Source organism: Tachyglossus aculeatus, chromosome X3 (genome assembly GCF_015852505.1).
Source record: "Tachyglossus aculeatus isolate mTacAcu1 chromosome X3, mTacAcu1.pri, whole genome shotgun sequence".
In the NCBI taxonomy this organism is placed as follows: domain Eukaryota; kingdom Metazoa; phylum Chordata; class Mammalia; order Monotremata; family Tachyglossidae; genus Tachyglossus; species Tachyglossus aculeatus.
This window is the reverse complement of record NC_052099.1, coordinates 33,785,828-33,802,507: the sequence shown is the minus strand read 5'-3', so window position 1 is coordinate 33,802,507 and position 16,680 is coordinate 33,785,828. Positions and strand designations below refer to the sequence as shown.

The 16,680-nt window shown below is 44.8% G+C and overlaps 1 protein-coding gene across 1 annotated transcript in view; it reads right to left on the bottom strand.

The window, feature by feature from the left end:
- Positions 1-5,818: 5,818 nt before the first annotated feature.
- The window catches only part of NR4A3 (nuclear receptor subfamily 4 group A member 3), a 32,868-nt gene continuing 22,006 nt past the window's right edge, over positions 5,819-16,680 (bottom strand). The window contains exons 5-7 of the mRNA XM_038770354.1: positions 16,211-16,410; positions 14,222-14,400; positions 5,819-6,820 (exon numbers count right to left, since the gene is read on the bottom strand). Of these exons, the coding sequence (XP_038626282.1) occupies positions 6,570-6,820; positions 14,222-14,400; positions 16,211-16,410 (630 nt within the window). The 3' untranslated portion in view covers positions 5,819-6,569. The remainder of the gene's footprint in view (positions 6,821-14,221; positions 14,401-16,210; positions 16,411-16,680) is intronic.

Genomic DNA, 16,680 nt, shown 5'->3' with positions numbered 1-16,680 from the left:
CTGAGGCGACGGAGGCGTTAATGGCGTCGTGGAGCAGCCACGCGCTCCCCCTTTTCCCGCCAACAACGACCTCCCCTCACGCGCCCCCCGCGAGACACAGGCGCGCGCGCGCGCGTGCGTTTCCACGAGGCCTCACCTGGCGATCGGGCGGCGGCGGGGTCGCTGACGTCATCACGCCCCCTCTGACGCACGGGAGCGCGAGCGTCGGGGGCGTGGCTCCTCGTGGCGCGCGGGGGGGCTCGCGCGACTTCCGCTTCCCCCTCTGCGCGTGCGCCCGGGGCCTTCTCCTCAGGCCTGTATTCATTCATTCATTCATTCATTCAGTTCTTTCATTCAATCGTATTTATTGAGCTCTTACTGGGTGCAATCAATCAATCAATCGTATTTATTGAGCGCTTACTGTGTGCAGAGCACTGGACTAAGCGCTTGGGAAGTACAAGCTGGCAACATCTAGAGACAGTCCCAACCCAACAGTGGGCTCACAGTCTAGAAGGGGGAGACAGAGAACCAAACCAAACATATTAACAAAATACAATAAATAGATATGTACAAGTAAAATAAATTAATAAATAGAGTAATAAATATGTACAAACATATATACATATATACAGGTGAATATATACATATATACAGGTGATGGGTTCTAATCCCAGCTCCGCCATATGTCAGCTGTGTGACCTTGGGCAAGTCACTGAACTTCTCTGAGCCTCAGTTCCCTCATCTGTAAAATGGGGATTAAGACTCTGAACCCCACGTGGGACAACCTGATCGCCTTGTATCCCACCAGTGCTTAGAAGAGTGCTTCGTACATAGTAAGTGCTTAACAAATGCCATTGTTATTTATTATTTACAAAATGGGGAATAAGACTCTGAGCCCCATTTGGAACACGGACTGTGTTCAAACTTATTATCTTGTATCTACCCCAGTGCTTAATAGACTGCCTGGCACATAAAATGCTTAATACCATAAAAACGGTATTTTTTTAACCTTTTTTACCAATATCAGGATATTGATAATCAGAATCAGTAGTAGCAGCAGCAGAATTAAGCCCTCACAGGCACTGTACTAAGAACTTGGGAAACACAGAAATAAGTGCTTAACTATTGCCATTTTTTTTTAAAGTGATATGTCCCCTGCCCTCAAGAACCTCACACTGTAACGGGGAAGACGGACAAAAGATATCCACAGAAAGGTCAAAAGAAATAATTGTATGTTCAATCCCTTTAGACTGTAAGCTTCTTGTTACCAAATCTGTTGTATTGTGCTCTCCCAAGTACTTAGTTCAGTGCTCTTCACCCAGTAAGTGTTCAGTCAAAAATTGGACGACGACGTTAAAGCCATGGGGAAAATGAAAGGTTTGTATCATCGGTGGTTTTCAAATCACTGTATTCTGGCTTTTCCCATTCATTCATTCATTCAGTCGTATTTATTGAGCGCTCACTGTGTTCAGAGCCCTGTACTAAGCGCTTGGGAAGTACAAGTTGGCAACATATAGAGACGGTCCCTACCCGACAGTGGGCTCACAGTCTAGAAGGGGGAGACAGAGAACCAAACCAAACATCTTCACAAAATAAAATAATTAGAATGAATATGTACAAATAAAATAAATGAATAGAGTAATAGATACGTACAAACATATATACATATATATTCATTCATTCAATCGTATTTATTGAGCGCTTACTGTGTGCAGAGCACTGTACTAAGCGCTTGGGAAGTACAAGTGGCAACATATAGAGACGGTCCCTGCCCGACAGTGGGCTCACAGTCTAGAAGGGGGAGACAGAGAACCAAACCAAACATCTTCACAAAATAAAATAATTAGAATGAATATGTACAAATAAAATAAATGAATAAATAGAGTAATAGATACGTACAAACATATATACATATATAGAGAGACATATATACATATATCCCATTAAATGGATAACCGAAAGTTGGCTACGTGACCTTAAAGTTGGCTAAGTCGGGGAGGGAGAGTCTTACCTTTCAGTGCCTTTGATCTTCTGTTTCCTTAACATCCAGGGGAAAGGCTCCTACATGCAAAGCTCAGAGCTGACAGTAAAAGTGAAGGGACCCGGTTGTCTACAATCAATCAATCCATCAATCGTATTTATTGAGCGCTTATTGTGTGCAGAGCACTGTACTAAGCGCTTGGGAAGTACAAGTTGGTAACATATAGAGACAGTCCCTACCCAACAGTGGACTCACAGTCTAGAAGGGGGAGACAGAGAACAAAACCAAACATATTCACAAAATAGAATAATTAGAATGAATATGTACAAATAAAATAAATGAATAAATAGAGTAATAGATACGTACAAACATATATACATATATATAGACATATAGATATATATCCTATTAAACGGATAACTGAAAGTTGGCTACGTGACCTTAAAGTTGGCTAAGTCGGGGAGGGAGAGTCTTACCTTTCAGTGCCTTTGATCTTCTGTTTCCTTAACATCCAGGGGAAAGGCTCCTACATGCAAAGCTCAGAGCTGACAGTAAAAGTGAAGGGACCCGGTTGTCTACAATCAATCAATCAATCGTATTTATTGAGCGCTTATTGTGTGCAGAGCACTGTACTAAGCGCTTGGGAAGTACAAGTTGGTAACATATAGAGACAGTCCCTACCCAACAGTGGACTCACAGTCTAGAAGGGGGAGACAGAGAACCAAACCAAACATATTCACAAAATAAAATAATTAGAATGAATATGTACAAATAAAATAAATGGAGTAATAGATACGTACAAACATATATACATATATATAGACATATAGACATATATCCCATTAAACGGATAACTGAAAGTTGGCTACGTGACCTTAAAGTTGACTAAGTCGGGGAGGGAGAGTCTTACCTTTCAGTGCCTTTGATCTTCTGTTCCTTAACATCCAGGGGAAAGGCTCCTACATGCAAAGCTCAGAGCTGACAGTAAAAGTGAAGGGACCCGGTTGTCTACAATCAATCAATCAATCAATCGTATTGAGCGCTTACTGTGTGCAGAGCACTGTACTAAGCACTTGGGAAGTACAAGTTGGCAACATATAGAGACAGTCCCTACCCAGCAGTGGACTCACAGTCTAAAAGAGAAGCTAAGTGACTCACCCAAGGTCACACAGCTGACAATTGGCAGAGCTGGGACTTGAACTCATGACCTCTGACTCCAAAGCCTGGGCTCCTTCCACTGAGCCACGCTGCTTCCAATAAAATGCCATTATTATTATCGTCCAAATATGCTCCCACTGGCTGGTAAACGCTCCTTAATTCCCTAACAACGCTCAAGCCAAACTTTAGAGGGAAAAGATGTTTTGTAGTAGGACCGAGGGTCTGAATATTTTATTTAGGGTGTTTGGGTCTGGGCACAAACTGAACCCTCCAAAGTTTACAGTTAGCAGCTTTGTATTCGACGTTATGGATCAGCCGTTCCCCACCTCTATTAAGGACGGAAGAGGAAAGGGGTTTCAACTGCAGCTGGAGGGATCTAGGTGACACGTGAACATCGGAATGAGAATATCCATGTAGACTGTGGGACTCCGTTTTCTGGAGGGCCCGTCCTCTATGTTAGCCACCTCGCTGGCGTGATGTACGTGTGATATCAACCTGGAGACTGGCTAGGTGCCTCCCAGAGCCTTCCAGCCCCGATTTTCATTTACCTCATAATCAAATACCACTTCTTTTCCCCACAGATCTCAGAATACTGAGATTCTAGTGGGCAGCAGCTGGGTGCTCTGTTATGGTCACTTCTCCCTGAACCTTTCCCGTAGGGTTAAGAAACACACCACGACCATTACATTTTAGACTAAGCTCGCTTGTTCATTCATCTCCTCCGTGTTTGAAATTCAAGTGCAAAAAAAATGTTACTTTTCCCAAGGAGAAAAGCTATCACCATGTTTGAGCAAAATGTATATACGGACTCAACACACGTGGGGCCTCTGAGAAAATGTTATTCAATTTAATCATTTTAATTTACACGGTTAAAGTACAAGAGCATTTCTTTCAACCCACAGGTTAACACACACACACACACACACACACACACACACACAAAAGCACTGCTGTTAGAGGAGCGGAGAAACGTCTCTAACACTGTCGTCTGAAATAAAAGCAAGGCACTCTCCTTTTGATAGCTGGTCTATTCCTGAATTCAGCCTGCAGAAGGTGCGCTCGGCTGGAGCCCTAACAAAGGGAGAGGAACACCTGCTTTCGGGGTCTTTTTATTCTTGGGGTCCATCACCCATCAGATAGCACGAGCACACCTTGTGAATTTCTAGCCAGGTGAAATTGGTGATTTTGGAGGTTAGCCCGGTTGAAATGACTATGGAAGACTGCAGCCCCGTGGCCTCCGGGAGCTGAACTCCAGGCTCCGAAACGGGAGCCGGAAAACTCGTTCATTCTCTCGGATAAAAGCATCATAACTCCAAAGAGGTCTTCGAAGCGAGACTGGTTTGGGAGCCAGGGAGAGGGTGAAATTATGACGGCAGCACTCTGAGGGACTTGTAGTTCTCGTAGGAGTAGAAGAAACAAGAATAAACTTCCTAAACGATAATGGTATACGTCTATGGGATATGTGGTATATAGGGCGCGCGCCTGTGTGTGTGTGTGTGTTTGTGTGTGCGCACTCATGCATGCATACACAAAACTTCAAACTCATTCCAATTATATTTACCTTGTAGGTCAGGCGTCTGATGTGAGCCTACAAGCTACATTAGCTTTTCTGATATTCAATAATGTTTATCATGTTTGCTCATTAGCTCAAAAGTCAATGCAAAAACCAATACTTTCCTCCGGAGAGCTGAGCTGTAATTATTAAGGTCTGTTTTCCTATTGATCATGTGATAAATCTTTATAGGACACTTTCATGAAAGCACATACAAACATAATAAATGCTAAAATATCAGAGGACTATGGAAAACCGCTTAGTGATTTGATACGGGTTACCCTCTGCAGCAATTAGACGATTCATTTGGCATTCGATTGTATCCTTTAATTTCCATATAAACAGCATAGTTTTGTTTTTTCCAGGATAAGAGCCAGAAGGTTTTAAAGCTAACAAAAGATACAGTGACATCTAGTTGACATTCAAAATTGGTTTCTTAGCAAAATGACTAGAGAAACTTTGATGTAATACGATGTCTGTAATATAAAGATTTTTAGACCTAAAGTCTTTAAGAATTATTTCAATTTAGCAAAATAATTTTAATATCAAAGTGCTAAACAGTACTGCCTTAAAAGTCACTGCAAACAAACCCGAGAATAATCCTTTAGGTGAAGCAACAGATAGAGCTATCACTCAAATGGTTAATAAAAAGACATATTATAAATATATATATTACCTGTTATATATATTTATATATTTCTAATTGGTGTAGCCAAGGCAGGGTGAACCCTCGTTTAATTAACTCTGTGTAACCCGGCTCCCGGGAGCTGGTAGTCTCCGCAATAAATACAGGCCAAAGCCATTTACAGTATACCATGGGTACAAATGTGCGTACAAATAAAGACGCTACGCAACAAGTCCTCTCCTAGTCATGTGGCAGCGACGTTACAAAGGTACAAAAGAGGAGTCCGAATCCGGAATGTGGAAACGCCCCCGACACTTACATTCCAATAATTCACTAGTCGTGCCCGTTTTCCAAAATCGCCCCGTCTCTGGTCTCGTTTCCTAGATTGAATGATAGAAATGTCCGATCCCCGATGCAGACCCTGTGTGACCCAATCGCCGTTCATTTTTTAATTCCTTGGGCAAGGAACAAGTTCTCAAGTGAATCCCCAAATGCCCCCCTCTCCTCTCCCCCCCATCCCCGCCGCACCCTCCGCGTCTTCCCGGATACATTTTGTCAGTCACTACACTAATTCAAGTTTGGGAAACACGGTCGTGTAAAATTAGCGCACGTACTCCACGCTTAATTTCTTCCTTGTGATTTTCCTACTGCAATAAATTAAAAGTTAATAAACGAGACTTAGTAAGACAGCACTTTACGAAATTGCACTTGAACATGGGAGTTAATAGCCACTGTCATTCTGCTTTCTCTGATGCGTATGAAATCCTCAGTTCCACATCGTTTGTTTGAAGAAGAGAACTTCTGTTTTGTTGACGCCGACACGTGTGCTCTCGACACCGGAGGTACCTTCGGCAGGGATCAGTCAATCCATCCCAAGACACGTACCAGCCGGCAAACCCCGGTTTGTGCCGTTTTTAAATACAAAGCATCTACAACGTCATTCCCCACGGAGCGGTTGAATACTGTCAGTCAGGGCAACCCTTCGTTTTTTTGTGTGTTTTTTTTTTTTTTTTTGCGCTGGGAGAGCGTTGTCCTAAAGGGCTGGATTAGCAATGTCTTAGAAAACCCCGCAAATCGCCCCCGAATATTGGAAACAGAAACACAACCCCAAGGACGTATGCCATTCAGTTTTTCGGCTTCAAGCGGCAGGGAAAAGCGCCGGCGGAGATGGTCTTGTTCCAAACGGGGGACGCCGCTCTTCCCTTCCGGAGGGGCCCGGCAGGGACCGGGCAGCCCTATCCACGCAAGGGCCTGCTCGGGGCACGGAGCCAACCTCAGAAGGGCAGGGTGTCCAGAAACAGCCTGTCCACGATGGAAGGAGGCGGCACGAGGTCTTCCAGTTTCAGATAGAAGATGCGCTGGAGGCCCAGGGTGCAAAGAGAGCGCAAGTCCGCGAGGGCCCCCAGCACCTTGGGCTCAGCGGCCTCTTTATTCTGGCAACTGAGGGCCAAGTGCTCTTTCAGGCTTCGGGTGATCTTGCTGCATAGCTCCTCCACCTTCTTTGGTTCTTTTAACCCATGACGTTCTGCAAAGGAAGGAAGAGGGTCAGGACAAGGGAATCATTCAACCGTATTTATTGAGCGCTTACTGTGTGCGGAGCACCGTATTAAGCGCTTGGGAAGTCCAAGTTGGCAACATATGGAGACGGTCCCTACCCAACGGCGGGCTCACAGTCTAGAAGATCATTCCTGACAGCTCGGCTCGGGCCTGAAAGCTACTCTGAGGCCTGGGTCTCCCAGACGAGGCTTTGAAAGAGAAACCGCAGGTGCGTTCTGAGTTCCTGGTCCGCTCTGCCAGAAACCAATTGGCAGGTTTCGCAGGAAGAGTAGAGATTTAAGCCCCATCTTTTTTGGACAAAACCTTCCTGCCTCCTCTGCTATAAACTCTGAAGTTCTCCACGTGTCTTCCCGACTTCCCCCCACATACGGAATATCTGTAAGTGGCTCCTCTCCGGGGTTCTTTCTGACATGGAAGCAGATGCCGCCGAGAGTTGAGAAGACAACTGCTTTGATTATCCAGATAATTTTGGCCAGAGCTGAGGTTTCCGCCTAGTTACCGGAATGGAACCAACTCCCCGGCGTCTTTGGGCCAGGGATCAGTCAATCAATCGTATTTACTGAGCTCTTTCTTTGTGCAGACACTGTATTGAGCCCTTGGGAGAGCAGAATATAACAGAGTTGGTAGACACGTTCCCTGCCCGCATTGAGCTTACAGTCTAGTGGAAGATCCTGAATCAATCAATCATATTTATTGAGTGCTTACTGTGTGCAGAGCACTGTACTAAGCGCTTGGGAAGTACAAGTTGGCAACATATAGAGACGGTCCCTACCCAACAGTGGGCTCACAGTCTAGAAGACTCTGAATCAATCAATTGTATTTATTGAGCGCTTACTGTGTGCAGAGCACTGTATTAAGTGCTTGGGAAGAACAAGTTGGCAACATATAGAGACGGTCCCTACCCAACAGTGGGCTTACAGTCTAGAAGACTCTGAATGACCCCAGCCCCAACAAAACTGCTACACATAGTCCCAGAACCCTCTCGAGGAGAGGCCTGGATGGATCCCAAACTAAAGCGGTTTGAGCCTCCACTAGCAAAAGCTCCTTGAGGACAGGGAACATGTCTACCAACCCTGTTGTACTGCACTCTCCCAAGCGCTTTGTTCAGTGCTCTGCACACAGTGAGTGCTCGGTTGATGCCGTTGATTGACAAACCTTTGCCATGTGTCAATTACCAAGGGAAAGGCTTCTATTTCGCACTTGGTTTTGGCTAGAGGCCTCAGGAGATCAGCTGGAACAGGGATCCAGGCCCAGAATTAGGAGCAAGGAGCCCCGGGGGCGTCCAAAGGAGAAGCTTGGGGCCAAACACAAGGTGCAGTGCCATCCAACTGCACGGCAAAGGGGCCTGTCCCAGGGAGAGGTCTCGGCCCAGAGGGCTAGATTTAGCCATCCAGGTGGCTTAAATGTCAGAGACCTCATCCTAGCTGGATGACAGAGGCAGAGGTGCTATCACCAGATCATCATCATCATCATCATCATCAATCGTATTTATTGAGCGTTTACTATGTGCAGAGCACTGTACTAAGCGCTTGGGAAGTACAAATTGGCAACATATAGAGACAGTCCCTACCCAACAGTGGGCTCACAGTCTAAAAGGGGGAGACAGAGAACAAAACCAAACATACTAACAAAATAAAATAAATAGAATAGATATGTACAAATAAAATAAATAAGTAAATAGAGTAATAAATATGTACAAACATATATACATATATACAGGTGCTGTGGGGAAGGGAAGGAGGTAAGATGGGGGGATGGAGGGGGGACGAGGGGGAGAGGAAGGAAGGGGCTCAGTCTGGGAAGGCCTCCTGGAGGAGGTGAGCTCTCAGCAGGGCCTTGAAGGGAGGAAGAGAGCTAGCTTGGCGGATGGGCAGAGGGAGGGCATTCCAGGCCCGGGGGATGACGTGGGCCGGGGGTCGATGGCGGGATGGGCAAGAGCGAGGTACGGTGAGGAGATCAGCGGTGGAGGAGCAGAGGGTGCGGACTGGGCTGTAGAAGGAATCAGTCTAGGATCAGACCTCCTAGACTGTGAGCCCATTGTTGGGAAGGGACCATCTCTATATGTTGCCGACCTGCACTTCCCAAGCGCTTAGTACAGTGCTTTGCACACAGTAAGCACTCAACAGATACGATTGAATGAATGAATGAATGAATAGGGGAAGGCTGGCCATGGGAGGACCAACTTCGATTTTTTTTTGGCTTTGAACGGTCTCAAGTCTTTCAGAAAACCACCCCGGATTTTGGCTACCTCTGCAGACTACAAGGGCCGGTCCTCAGAGGGAGTTAGTCCCATGGACAACTCTCAGGGATGACTCCCTGAGGTTTATAACCAGCCTGGCCGAAAAGGGACTGTTTTCCAGGGGGAAAGATACCCCGTCAAAATCCGGTTTCCTAAATCTTCATCTCTGATGGCCTTCGCAGAGAGTAACAAACATGATCGTGATACCCCTGCTGATTAATGTTCAGAACGGAGATGCAGATTAACAATCAATAGAAATAAATGGGATTATGCCATACCTAGTCTAGGAGAGGACAGGGCCGATTCTCAAATCTACGAATGGATCATCTTAGGGCAGAACTCTCACAGAAGGTGTTTTGGAGTTTTCCTGGCTTCCCTGCCAGTTGCGAATGCTCGATAACTATGGCAACCATTATTTATTCAGTGAATTCAAGTGGAGATCAATATCCACTGCCAGGACTATCAGCATTAAGCCTGGAATTCCACAAGGAATTTACACACACACACACTTCTATGAGCACCTCCACAATCCTTTGTTATTCTGATCATCTACTGCCTTGATGGCTTATTTCTCTTAAAAAGGCTGACATAAAAGAAGTCTTGAAGTCAACTCCTTCTGGCTTCCAGCAGGCAACATATAGAAAGTCACTATGTTCTCCAACCTTCATGACATGGATTTCCTAGATTCCTTAAAACTCAAAGCACTGGCATTTTAGCAAACTGGTAGAACAGTTCACAACCCGAGAAGGAATCTTAAAAATATAAGATAAGTTATTAAATACAATTATTATTAGTGGTAACAATAATAATAAAGACTTTCATAAGCACAGAAGTTACATAGCACTTCTTCCAGAAGGTGAAAATGTATTGAATCCTCATTTTACAGATGAGGAAACTTGAGGTGCAGAGCAATTCAGTGACTTGCCCGGGGTCACTCAGCAGGCAAGTTGCTGAGCCCACATCCTCTGACTCCCAGGCAAATTTTCCTTCCACTAAATTCTGTTTGATGCCCATTCACCTCTGCATCAAACAGAATCTCCTGACCATCGGCTTTTAAACACTCTATCAGCCCGCCCCCTCTACTTGCCTCACTGATTTCCTATTACAACCCAATCTGCACACTTTGCTTCTCTAAGGCCAATTTATTCACTGTATCTCGATCTTGTTTATATCACTACCAACCTCTCGCCCTCATCCTCCAACTGACCTGAAACTCCCCTGCCCTCTATATACAGTCGACACCACTCTCCCCGCCTTAAAGCCTTATTAAAATCACATCTCCTCTAAGAGGTCTTCCCTGACTACGTCCTCTTTGCCCCTATTCCCTTCTCCCTCCTATGTCACCTATGCACTTGGATCTCTTTACAAGCGGGGTCTGTGGCTTTCCTTCCCCCAAACGCATACAAGCACAAATACATACACAGGTTCTGTCAAGTGCTAGGAATCAAAGCCAAGACAGGAAGTCAAGTTGCTAAAACTTCTATAATTGAATTCCTCTACAAAACCCAGACATCCCGGACCTCAATTAACTGCCATTCCTCGAGGAAACAATACGTTGATGTTTCAACCCCAAAGCCCCCGGATTTAGTGTCAGAAGGCTTGGGACTGGAAGACTCCTTATTGGGGTAGCCTTTCTACACCAGATTATCTTTGCAAGAGATCATCTTTCTTGGGCTACATTTTGTTCCTTGGGTTCTCTTTGGGCTGATCCCATATAACAAACAGTTAAGGAGTCAGGGTGAAAGGCTTGGGAGAGATTAAGCAAGTGAGAAATAGTGTGGCTTAGTGGATAGAGCCCAGGTCTGAGAGTCAGAAGGACCTGGGTTCTAATCCCAGCTCTGCGACTGGCCTGCTGGGTGACTTTAGGCAAGTCACTGATCTTCTCTGTCCCTTAGTTAATCCCCTGTAAAATGGGGATTAAGATTGTGACCCCCATGCGGGACTTGGACCGTCTCCATATTGATTAGTTTGTTTCTACCCCAGCTCTTAGAACAATGCCTGGCACAAAGCAAGAGCTTAACAAATACCATGAAAAAAAAAAGCTAGGGAGTGTGAAAGGTCTGATAAAGTGAAAAGCAACCCTCTCTGGCTCCTTCTTCTCCAGTGCACAGGCCAAAGTTTCCAGCTCTAAAGCACCTAATAAGGAGACATAACTTAAAATTTCCAGGCTCTGAAAAGATGAAAAATGGCACTTCTTCTGCTGATGGATGTGTCTCTTCCTATGTTTTTAAAGGTCAAGGGAACATCGCTATTTCTACCGACTCTGACATGGCTCTGTTCAGGGTGTGTGTGAGCGAGGCAGCGACCGTCGAAAGTCACATACAAAATACCCCCATACAAAGCAGTTGTTTGGTGGCCCACAGGTATACCAGCAAAACAAAAGGGGTCAGGTACTTGTGAGAATTCTGCGGAAGGGTTCTCCGAGTTTCACTAGTCTACAGTTCCTCAGCTGACTTATTTGCTCAGTTCCCACAGCTTAATGGAAATGTTACAATGACGCAATCAATACAAATAGAAAAACATTCCTTCCACTGAAAAAGTGCTGAAAGGATATACCGAGATATTCTACTCCCAGTAAAAGACCCCAGCGATAGGTAAGACAGATGAGTGTTTCACTAAACAACTGTAGAAGCTGAATGAGTGCTCAGAAGTGTCTCCCGCTGAGCAGGACACACAAAGATGAATATGGACTCAGACTGTACTCTTGTCCCATATGACTGCCTTGAGATTCATGAGTTGCCTTCTGGGGGCATGGGAAAGACAGTGTGAATGAATCAGTGCAACCCATGACCACTGCTGCAAAACGACTCAAACGTAGGTCCAACTTATTAAAATGAAGACTAACGTCAAAATGAATGAAAGGATTTGTTTTCTAATCATTTCCTTTTCCCTGTTTAATTTGCCCCTGCCGAAATCATCTAACTGGTTCCTTGTAGACAATGTGTAACAACGCTCCAGGAATCAGTTACTTGGTTTTCAGCAATTAAGAAGGGGAAACCCAGAAAATTGGAAAACTGCAGTTGTGGATGGGCCGGGGGTGGTATGGAAATGAAATTCAGTCCCGAGGGAAAGGTTAATTTTTGGCCTCAAGACTTTCTGCAAAATCTCACAGAGGAATCTAGATCCCGAGCCACTTCCAGTAGTCTCTCCCAGGTACTTGGCGTGGGTTGTAGTTGGGGCTGGGAGGGATGGAGTAAAACATGAAGAGGAAGACCCCTGCTCTGGGAGTTCACAATACAAGGGAGTGATGTACATGTTCCTTCGGGCAATTTCCCACATGCTGATGAGAGGCAGGAGCAGCGAGAAATGTCCAGAACTTCTCTCTCTCCTACAAGCACAGTCCTGTTGTCTGGCCTGCTCCATGGGTACAGGCTGGTTGAATTGAGTCCCACTCCCACGGTGACTAGGCCTGACCTGAGCCCCTCTGGGACCACTTTCAGGGGCTGCTACCATGGGAACACCAGCGGACAACCAGCGGCCCATCACAGGTCCACGAAGCGGATGAATGAACATGGCTGGGAGATGGCGCGGCCAGAGCCTTTTCTCAGCTCTGCCTGCCCGCTGTGCGAGCAGGGACTGTGTCTGCTATCCTGCTATATTGTCCAGTTCTCTGCACAAGGTAATCGCTCAGTAAATGCGACTGACTGACTGACTTGCTGCCCCTGTTTCTAGGGACGCTCGGCTGCCACAGTTTCCACTGTTTCAAAACTGCCCAAAAGGCACTCCCATTTGGAAGGAAGGGGAGGTAGAAATGAGGGGAAGGTGAAAGGTGGGGTAGAGAACACAAAACACCATCTATGTCGCCCATCACTCCCCCTCTCCTGGGACACTTTTTCAGTGCACCCTTTAGAGGTAGTAAGATAGAAAGTTAGGCAGGCCGGAAGAGGGATGAGTTTTCATTCACTTGTTCATTCAGTCGTATTTATCGCGTGCTTACTGCGTGCAGAGCACTTAGTGCTTGGAAGAGTACAATACAACAATAAACGGCAAGCTGGTTTCTAGATGGGAGGCTGTGAATTAGGTCCTATAAAGATTTAGATTTCAAGTTTTCTGAGATTAATAAGGCATTCATAAGATGCTTTGGGCTCTTCCCAAAGGATTGCGATACTTCCTCAATCCTGGACGTTGTCACAGCCTCTGCATCCGGGGCTAATGGGGGACTAGCCACATAAAGCAAACATGAACAGCATGTGGATGTCAGACGGGGAAAGGGATCAAAGCCCCCGGGAAAGATTCACCCTCTCTCTAGAGTACGAACTTGTGCTGCTATCAGGTTGGTGTTGCCTGGACCCAGTTATGCTTCAGAAATCATTTATTTGTGCAAGGAATCACTTCAGGGAAGAAACCATCTGTCTCTGAGAACTAACTGTCCCTGTGTTCCACTTGGAAGTGCCCATTAGCTCCAGGAGGAGGCCAATAAAACAGCAGTCCTAGTTTATATAGGTTTATAGAAGCCAACAGATCATGTTCTGCCTACCAGCAGAAAAGCAAAGAATCACTTTCACAGAAACACGTGGGCAACTCCAGATACAGAAAGAGACCCGTGTCTTGGCACACAGTAAGTGCTCAGTAAATACCACTGATGGATTGATCGATTGAGACCTACAGATCTGTTCTCCCACAGAGCTTCAACTTTCCCATCGGCGCAGAACTCCACGAGTGAAGCCCATCACAGGGAGAGGGAGATGTTTGGCCTCAGAGTAATTTACTTTCAAGATCTAATAGGAACACTAAGGGAGGTTATGTCTCTGCTTTGGCAACCAGAGTGTATTCCAAAGAGTGATCAGAGTCAGCGTACAATGAAAGACTCCACCCCAACTCACCCCCCACATTAACAGAGACAATATCAATTAGTCAATCAATGGGATTTATTGAACGCTTACTATGTGCAGAGCACTGTACTAAACTCTTGGAAGGGTACAGCCTAGAGTACCATGGTGTCATGGCATTCTTGAGACCGTTTGCTTGCAATTACCCTTGACTACTTGGCAGTATTGTTTTTACTACACTGAAGTTCCCTAATTTTAGAAAAGTGACCATTTTTTTTCCACATCTACATCAACAAAGCAGTTTGTATCAGAAATCTCTCAGCTCTGGAAAAGCGGAGAGGAGAACAGGGAATCCACTTACCTGTAACCATACTGAGAGCTGATAAGCATGCTAAGGCTGGAATATCAAGGTTAAGGCTCTGTAAGTTTAGGGAAAAGTCTTTAATTGAATCGAGCCATTCCCCAAATCCACGAAGGCACTGAAGTCTATGAAGCACTAGTCCATTACAGAATACAAACTTATCTTCAGCAGTATTAGATCTGAAACCAAAAGATATTTGTGATATTTTACATGCATGTTAAAATACGTGCTTTACAACATCTACTGTGCACTGTTTAAAACCCAAAACGCTACTGCTAAGCACATGCATTCACTCAGGTTTGATATACATGTCTTGCTTTGCGTAAAACTAGAATAAACCATCTTACTTTGCAGAGATTTAGACCTGAGGTTAATGTAGCATGTGTACAGGCTGTCTAATCAGATAGATAGATATTAGACTTGCCTAAAGACATAACAAAATTCGTAGTACATGTTACCTGGATTTTACTAAACCTTATGAGCACTGAACTACAAAGATAAGACAATCAAAGAAATGTGTGTCCACAATCATACATTTGAAATTTAAAAAATTCTTTATGGGGATTTTATTCCTCTCTAAATAAAAATTCAAAAACTGATAACCGTAAGGAGAGTGATTATTGGAGTGCCCACCCATGAATGCAGATGTCAAAAAACAAACATTACCAACCAGGTCAGGGTAGAATAACAAACTGAAGATTAATTCATTAAAAACAAAATTTGAAACAGGCGGATGCTAATCTCCAAGAAACAGTATTGGGCAAGTCACTTAAATTCTCAGTGCCTCAGTTTCCTCATCTGTAAAATGGGGATAAAATATCTGTTCTCCCTCCCTCATAGACTGTGAGCCCCCTGTGGGACAGGAATTGTGTCTGATCTGATTATCTTGTATCTACCCTCAAGCTGATCACAGTGCTTGGCACAAGTAAGCGATTAATACCTAGCAACGTCATCCCAATTATTATTAGTAAAGCTTCCCGTGGGATTAGTCTGGTGAAGAATCATCCGTTCTACAGGGTTACTGGATTTAAAGGAAAGAATACACATTAATCTACATGGATTTGGGACTCCCTGTTTCCTCTGAAATGAGAAATGGGGGAAACAAAGTCAGATGCATGGATCATTAATACTTCTGCAACGATTCTAAGAAAATAGACTATCTTGAAAATGCATGAAAAACCCCCACCATGGTGGGGGTGGAGGCCCTCAGGCCCACAGCACTTATGTACACATCCGTAATTGATTTATTTGTGTTAATTGTCCGTCTCTCCCTCTAGACCATGTCCCACGCAAGGGACTATGTCTACCAACTCTGTTATACTGTATTTTCCCAAGTGTTTAGTACAGTGCTCTGCACCCAATAAGCGCTCAATAAATATGACTAACTGATACACATGGACCTGCTTTAATGGATGTCAGCTCCTTACACCTCAACTGCTGAAATTCATTCTTTGCTTTTCATCATTTTGTCCAGAAACTTCATCTTGTTGACTATTCTGAGCTGGAATTTCCCAGGGTGGAAGCTACTTCCAGGAACTTATGCATTTCAGGAAAACACACTGACTCTTTTAGGCTATAGAGAGCAATGCTCAGAGTTCTGAAGCAGAAATTAAATGTACGATGGTCCAGTGACATACGGTATACTTCCCAAGCGCTTAGTACAGTGCTCTGCACACAGTAAGTGCTCAATAAATACGATTGATTGATTGATCAGTCTTTTCAGGGATCAGTCTTTTCAGCGATCCCTACACAGTCCGGTGGACTCCACCCTCAACGTCGTCAAACGCTCGTCTCGCTCTCTATGTACACAGATATAGGTAGCTCTCTATCCCTCTGCCTGAAGACTTGGCATGTGGGAGTTACGACTGTTCCCCGAAAACTCCTTCCGCCGATGACAAAATGCTGTGGGAGGCCAATCTTCCTAGAGACACGAAGGAAAGCATACATTGACGATGGAATGGTGATGGGAGAAATGAGTGAGTCCATTACCTGATGGAAAGTCTTAGTACAAACAGCTCCAAAAAAGCTGATTCTATAAGTAAGGTCTGATCTTCCTTTGGAAGGTCAGTAAATCCTGGAATTTTTTCAGCCCAGCCCCTGGATATCTCGATGGAGGCAGTCAGAAGATTATAGAACTGTTGTACATGTTCTGCATCCGTGCCTGCAGCAGTCTGGTCGATGGAACAGTACTACAATGAAAGCCACAGACAGCAATGTTCTCTTTTGAAAGGACTGTTAGAACATGTACAGTGGTATCAGCTGAAAAACCATTCAAGACCCTCAATGGCGAAAGCCTAAATAACCAATGGGATGATAAGTAAATGCTTACCCAGAAAGTCAACTCGAAAACAGACAGCTCGATTCCTTCAACTACATCAAATGCTTTTGGTTTCTCTCTGTCAAGATGGTACCTAAAAAAATACCTATACTTACTGAAGTCATGCCTACTTGGAAAAGGG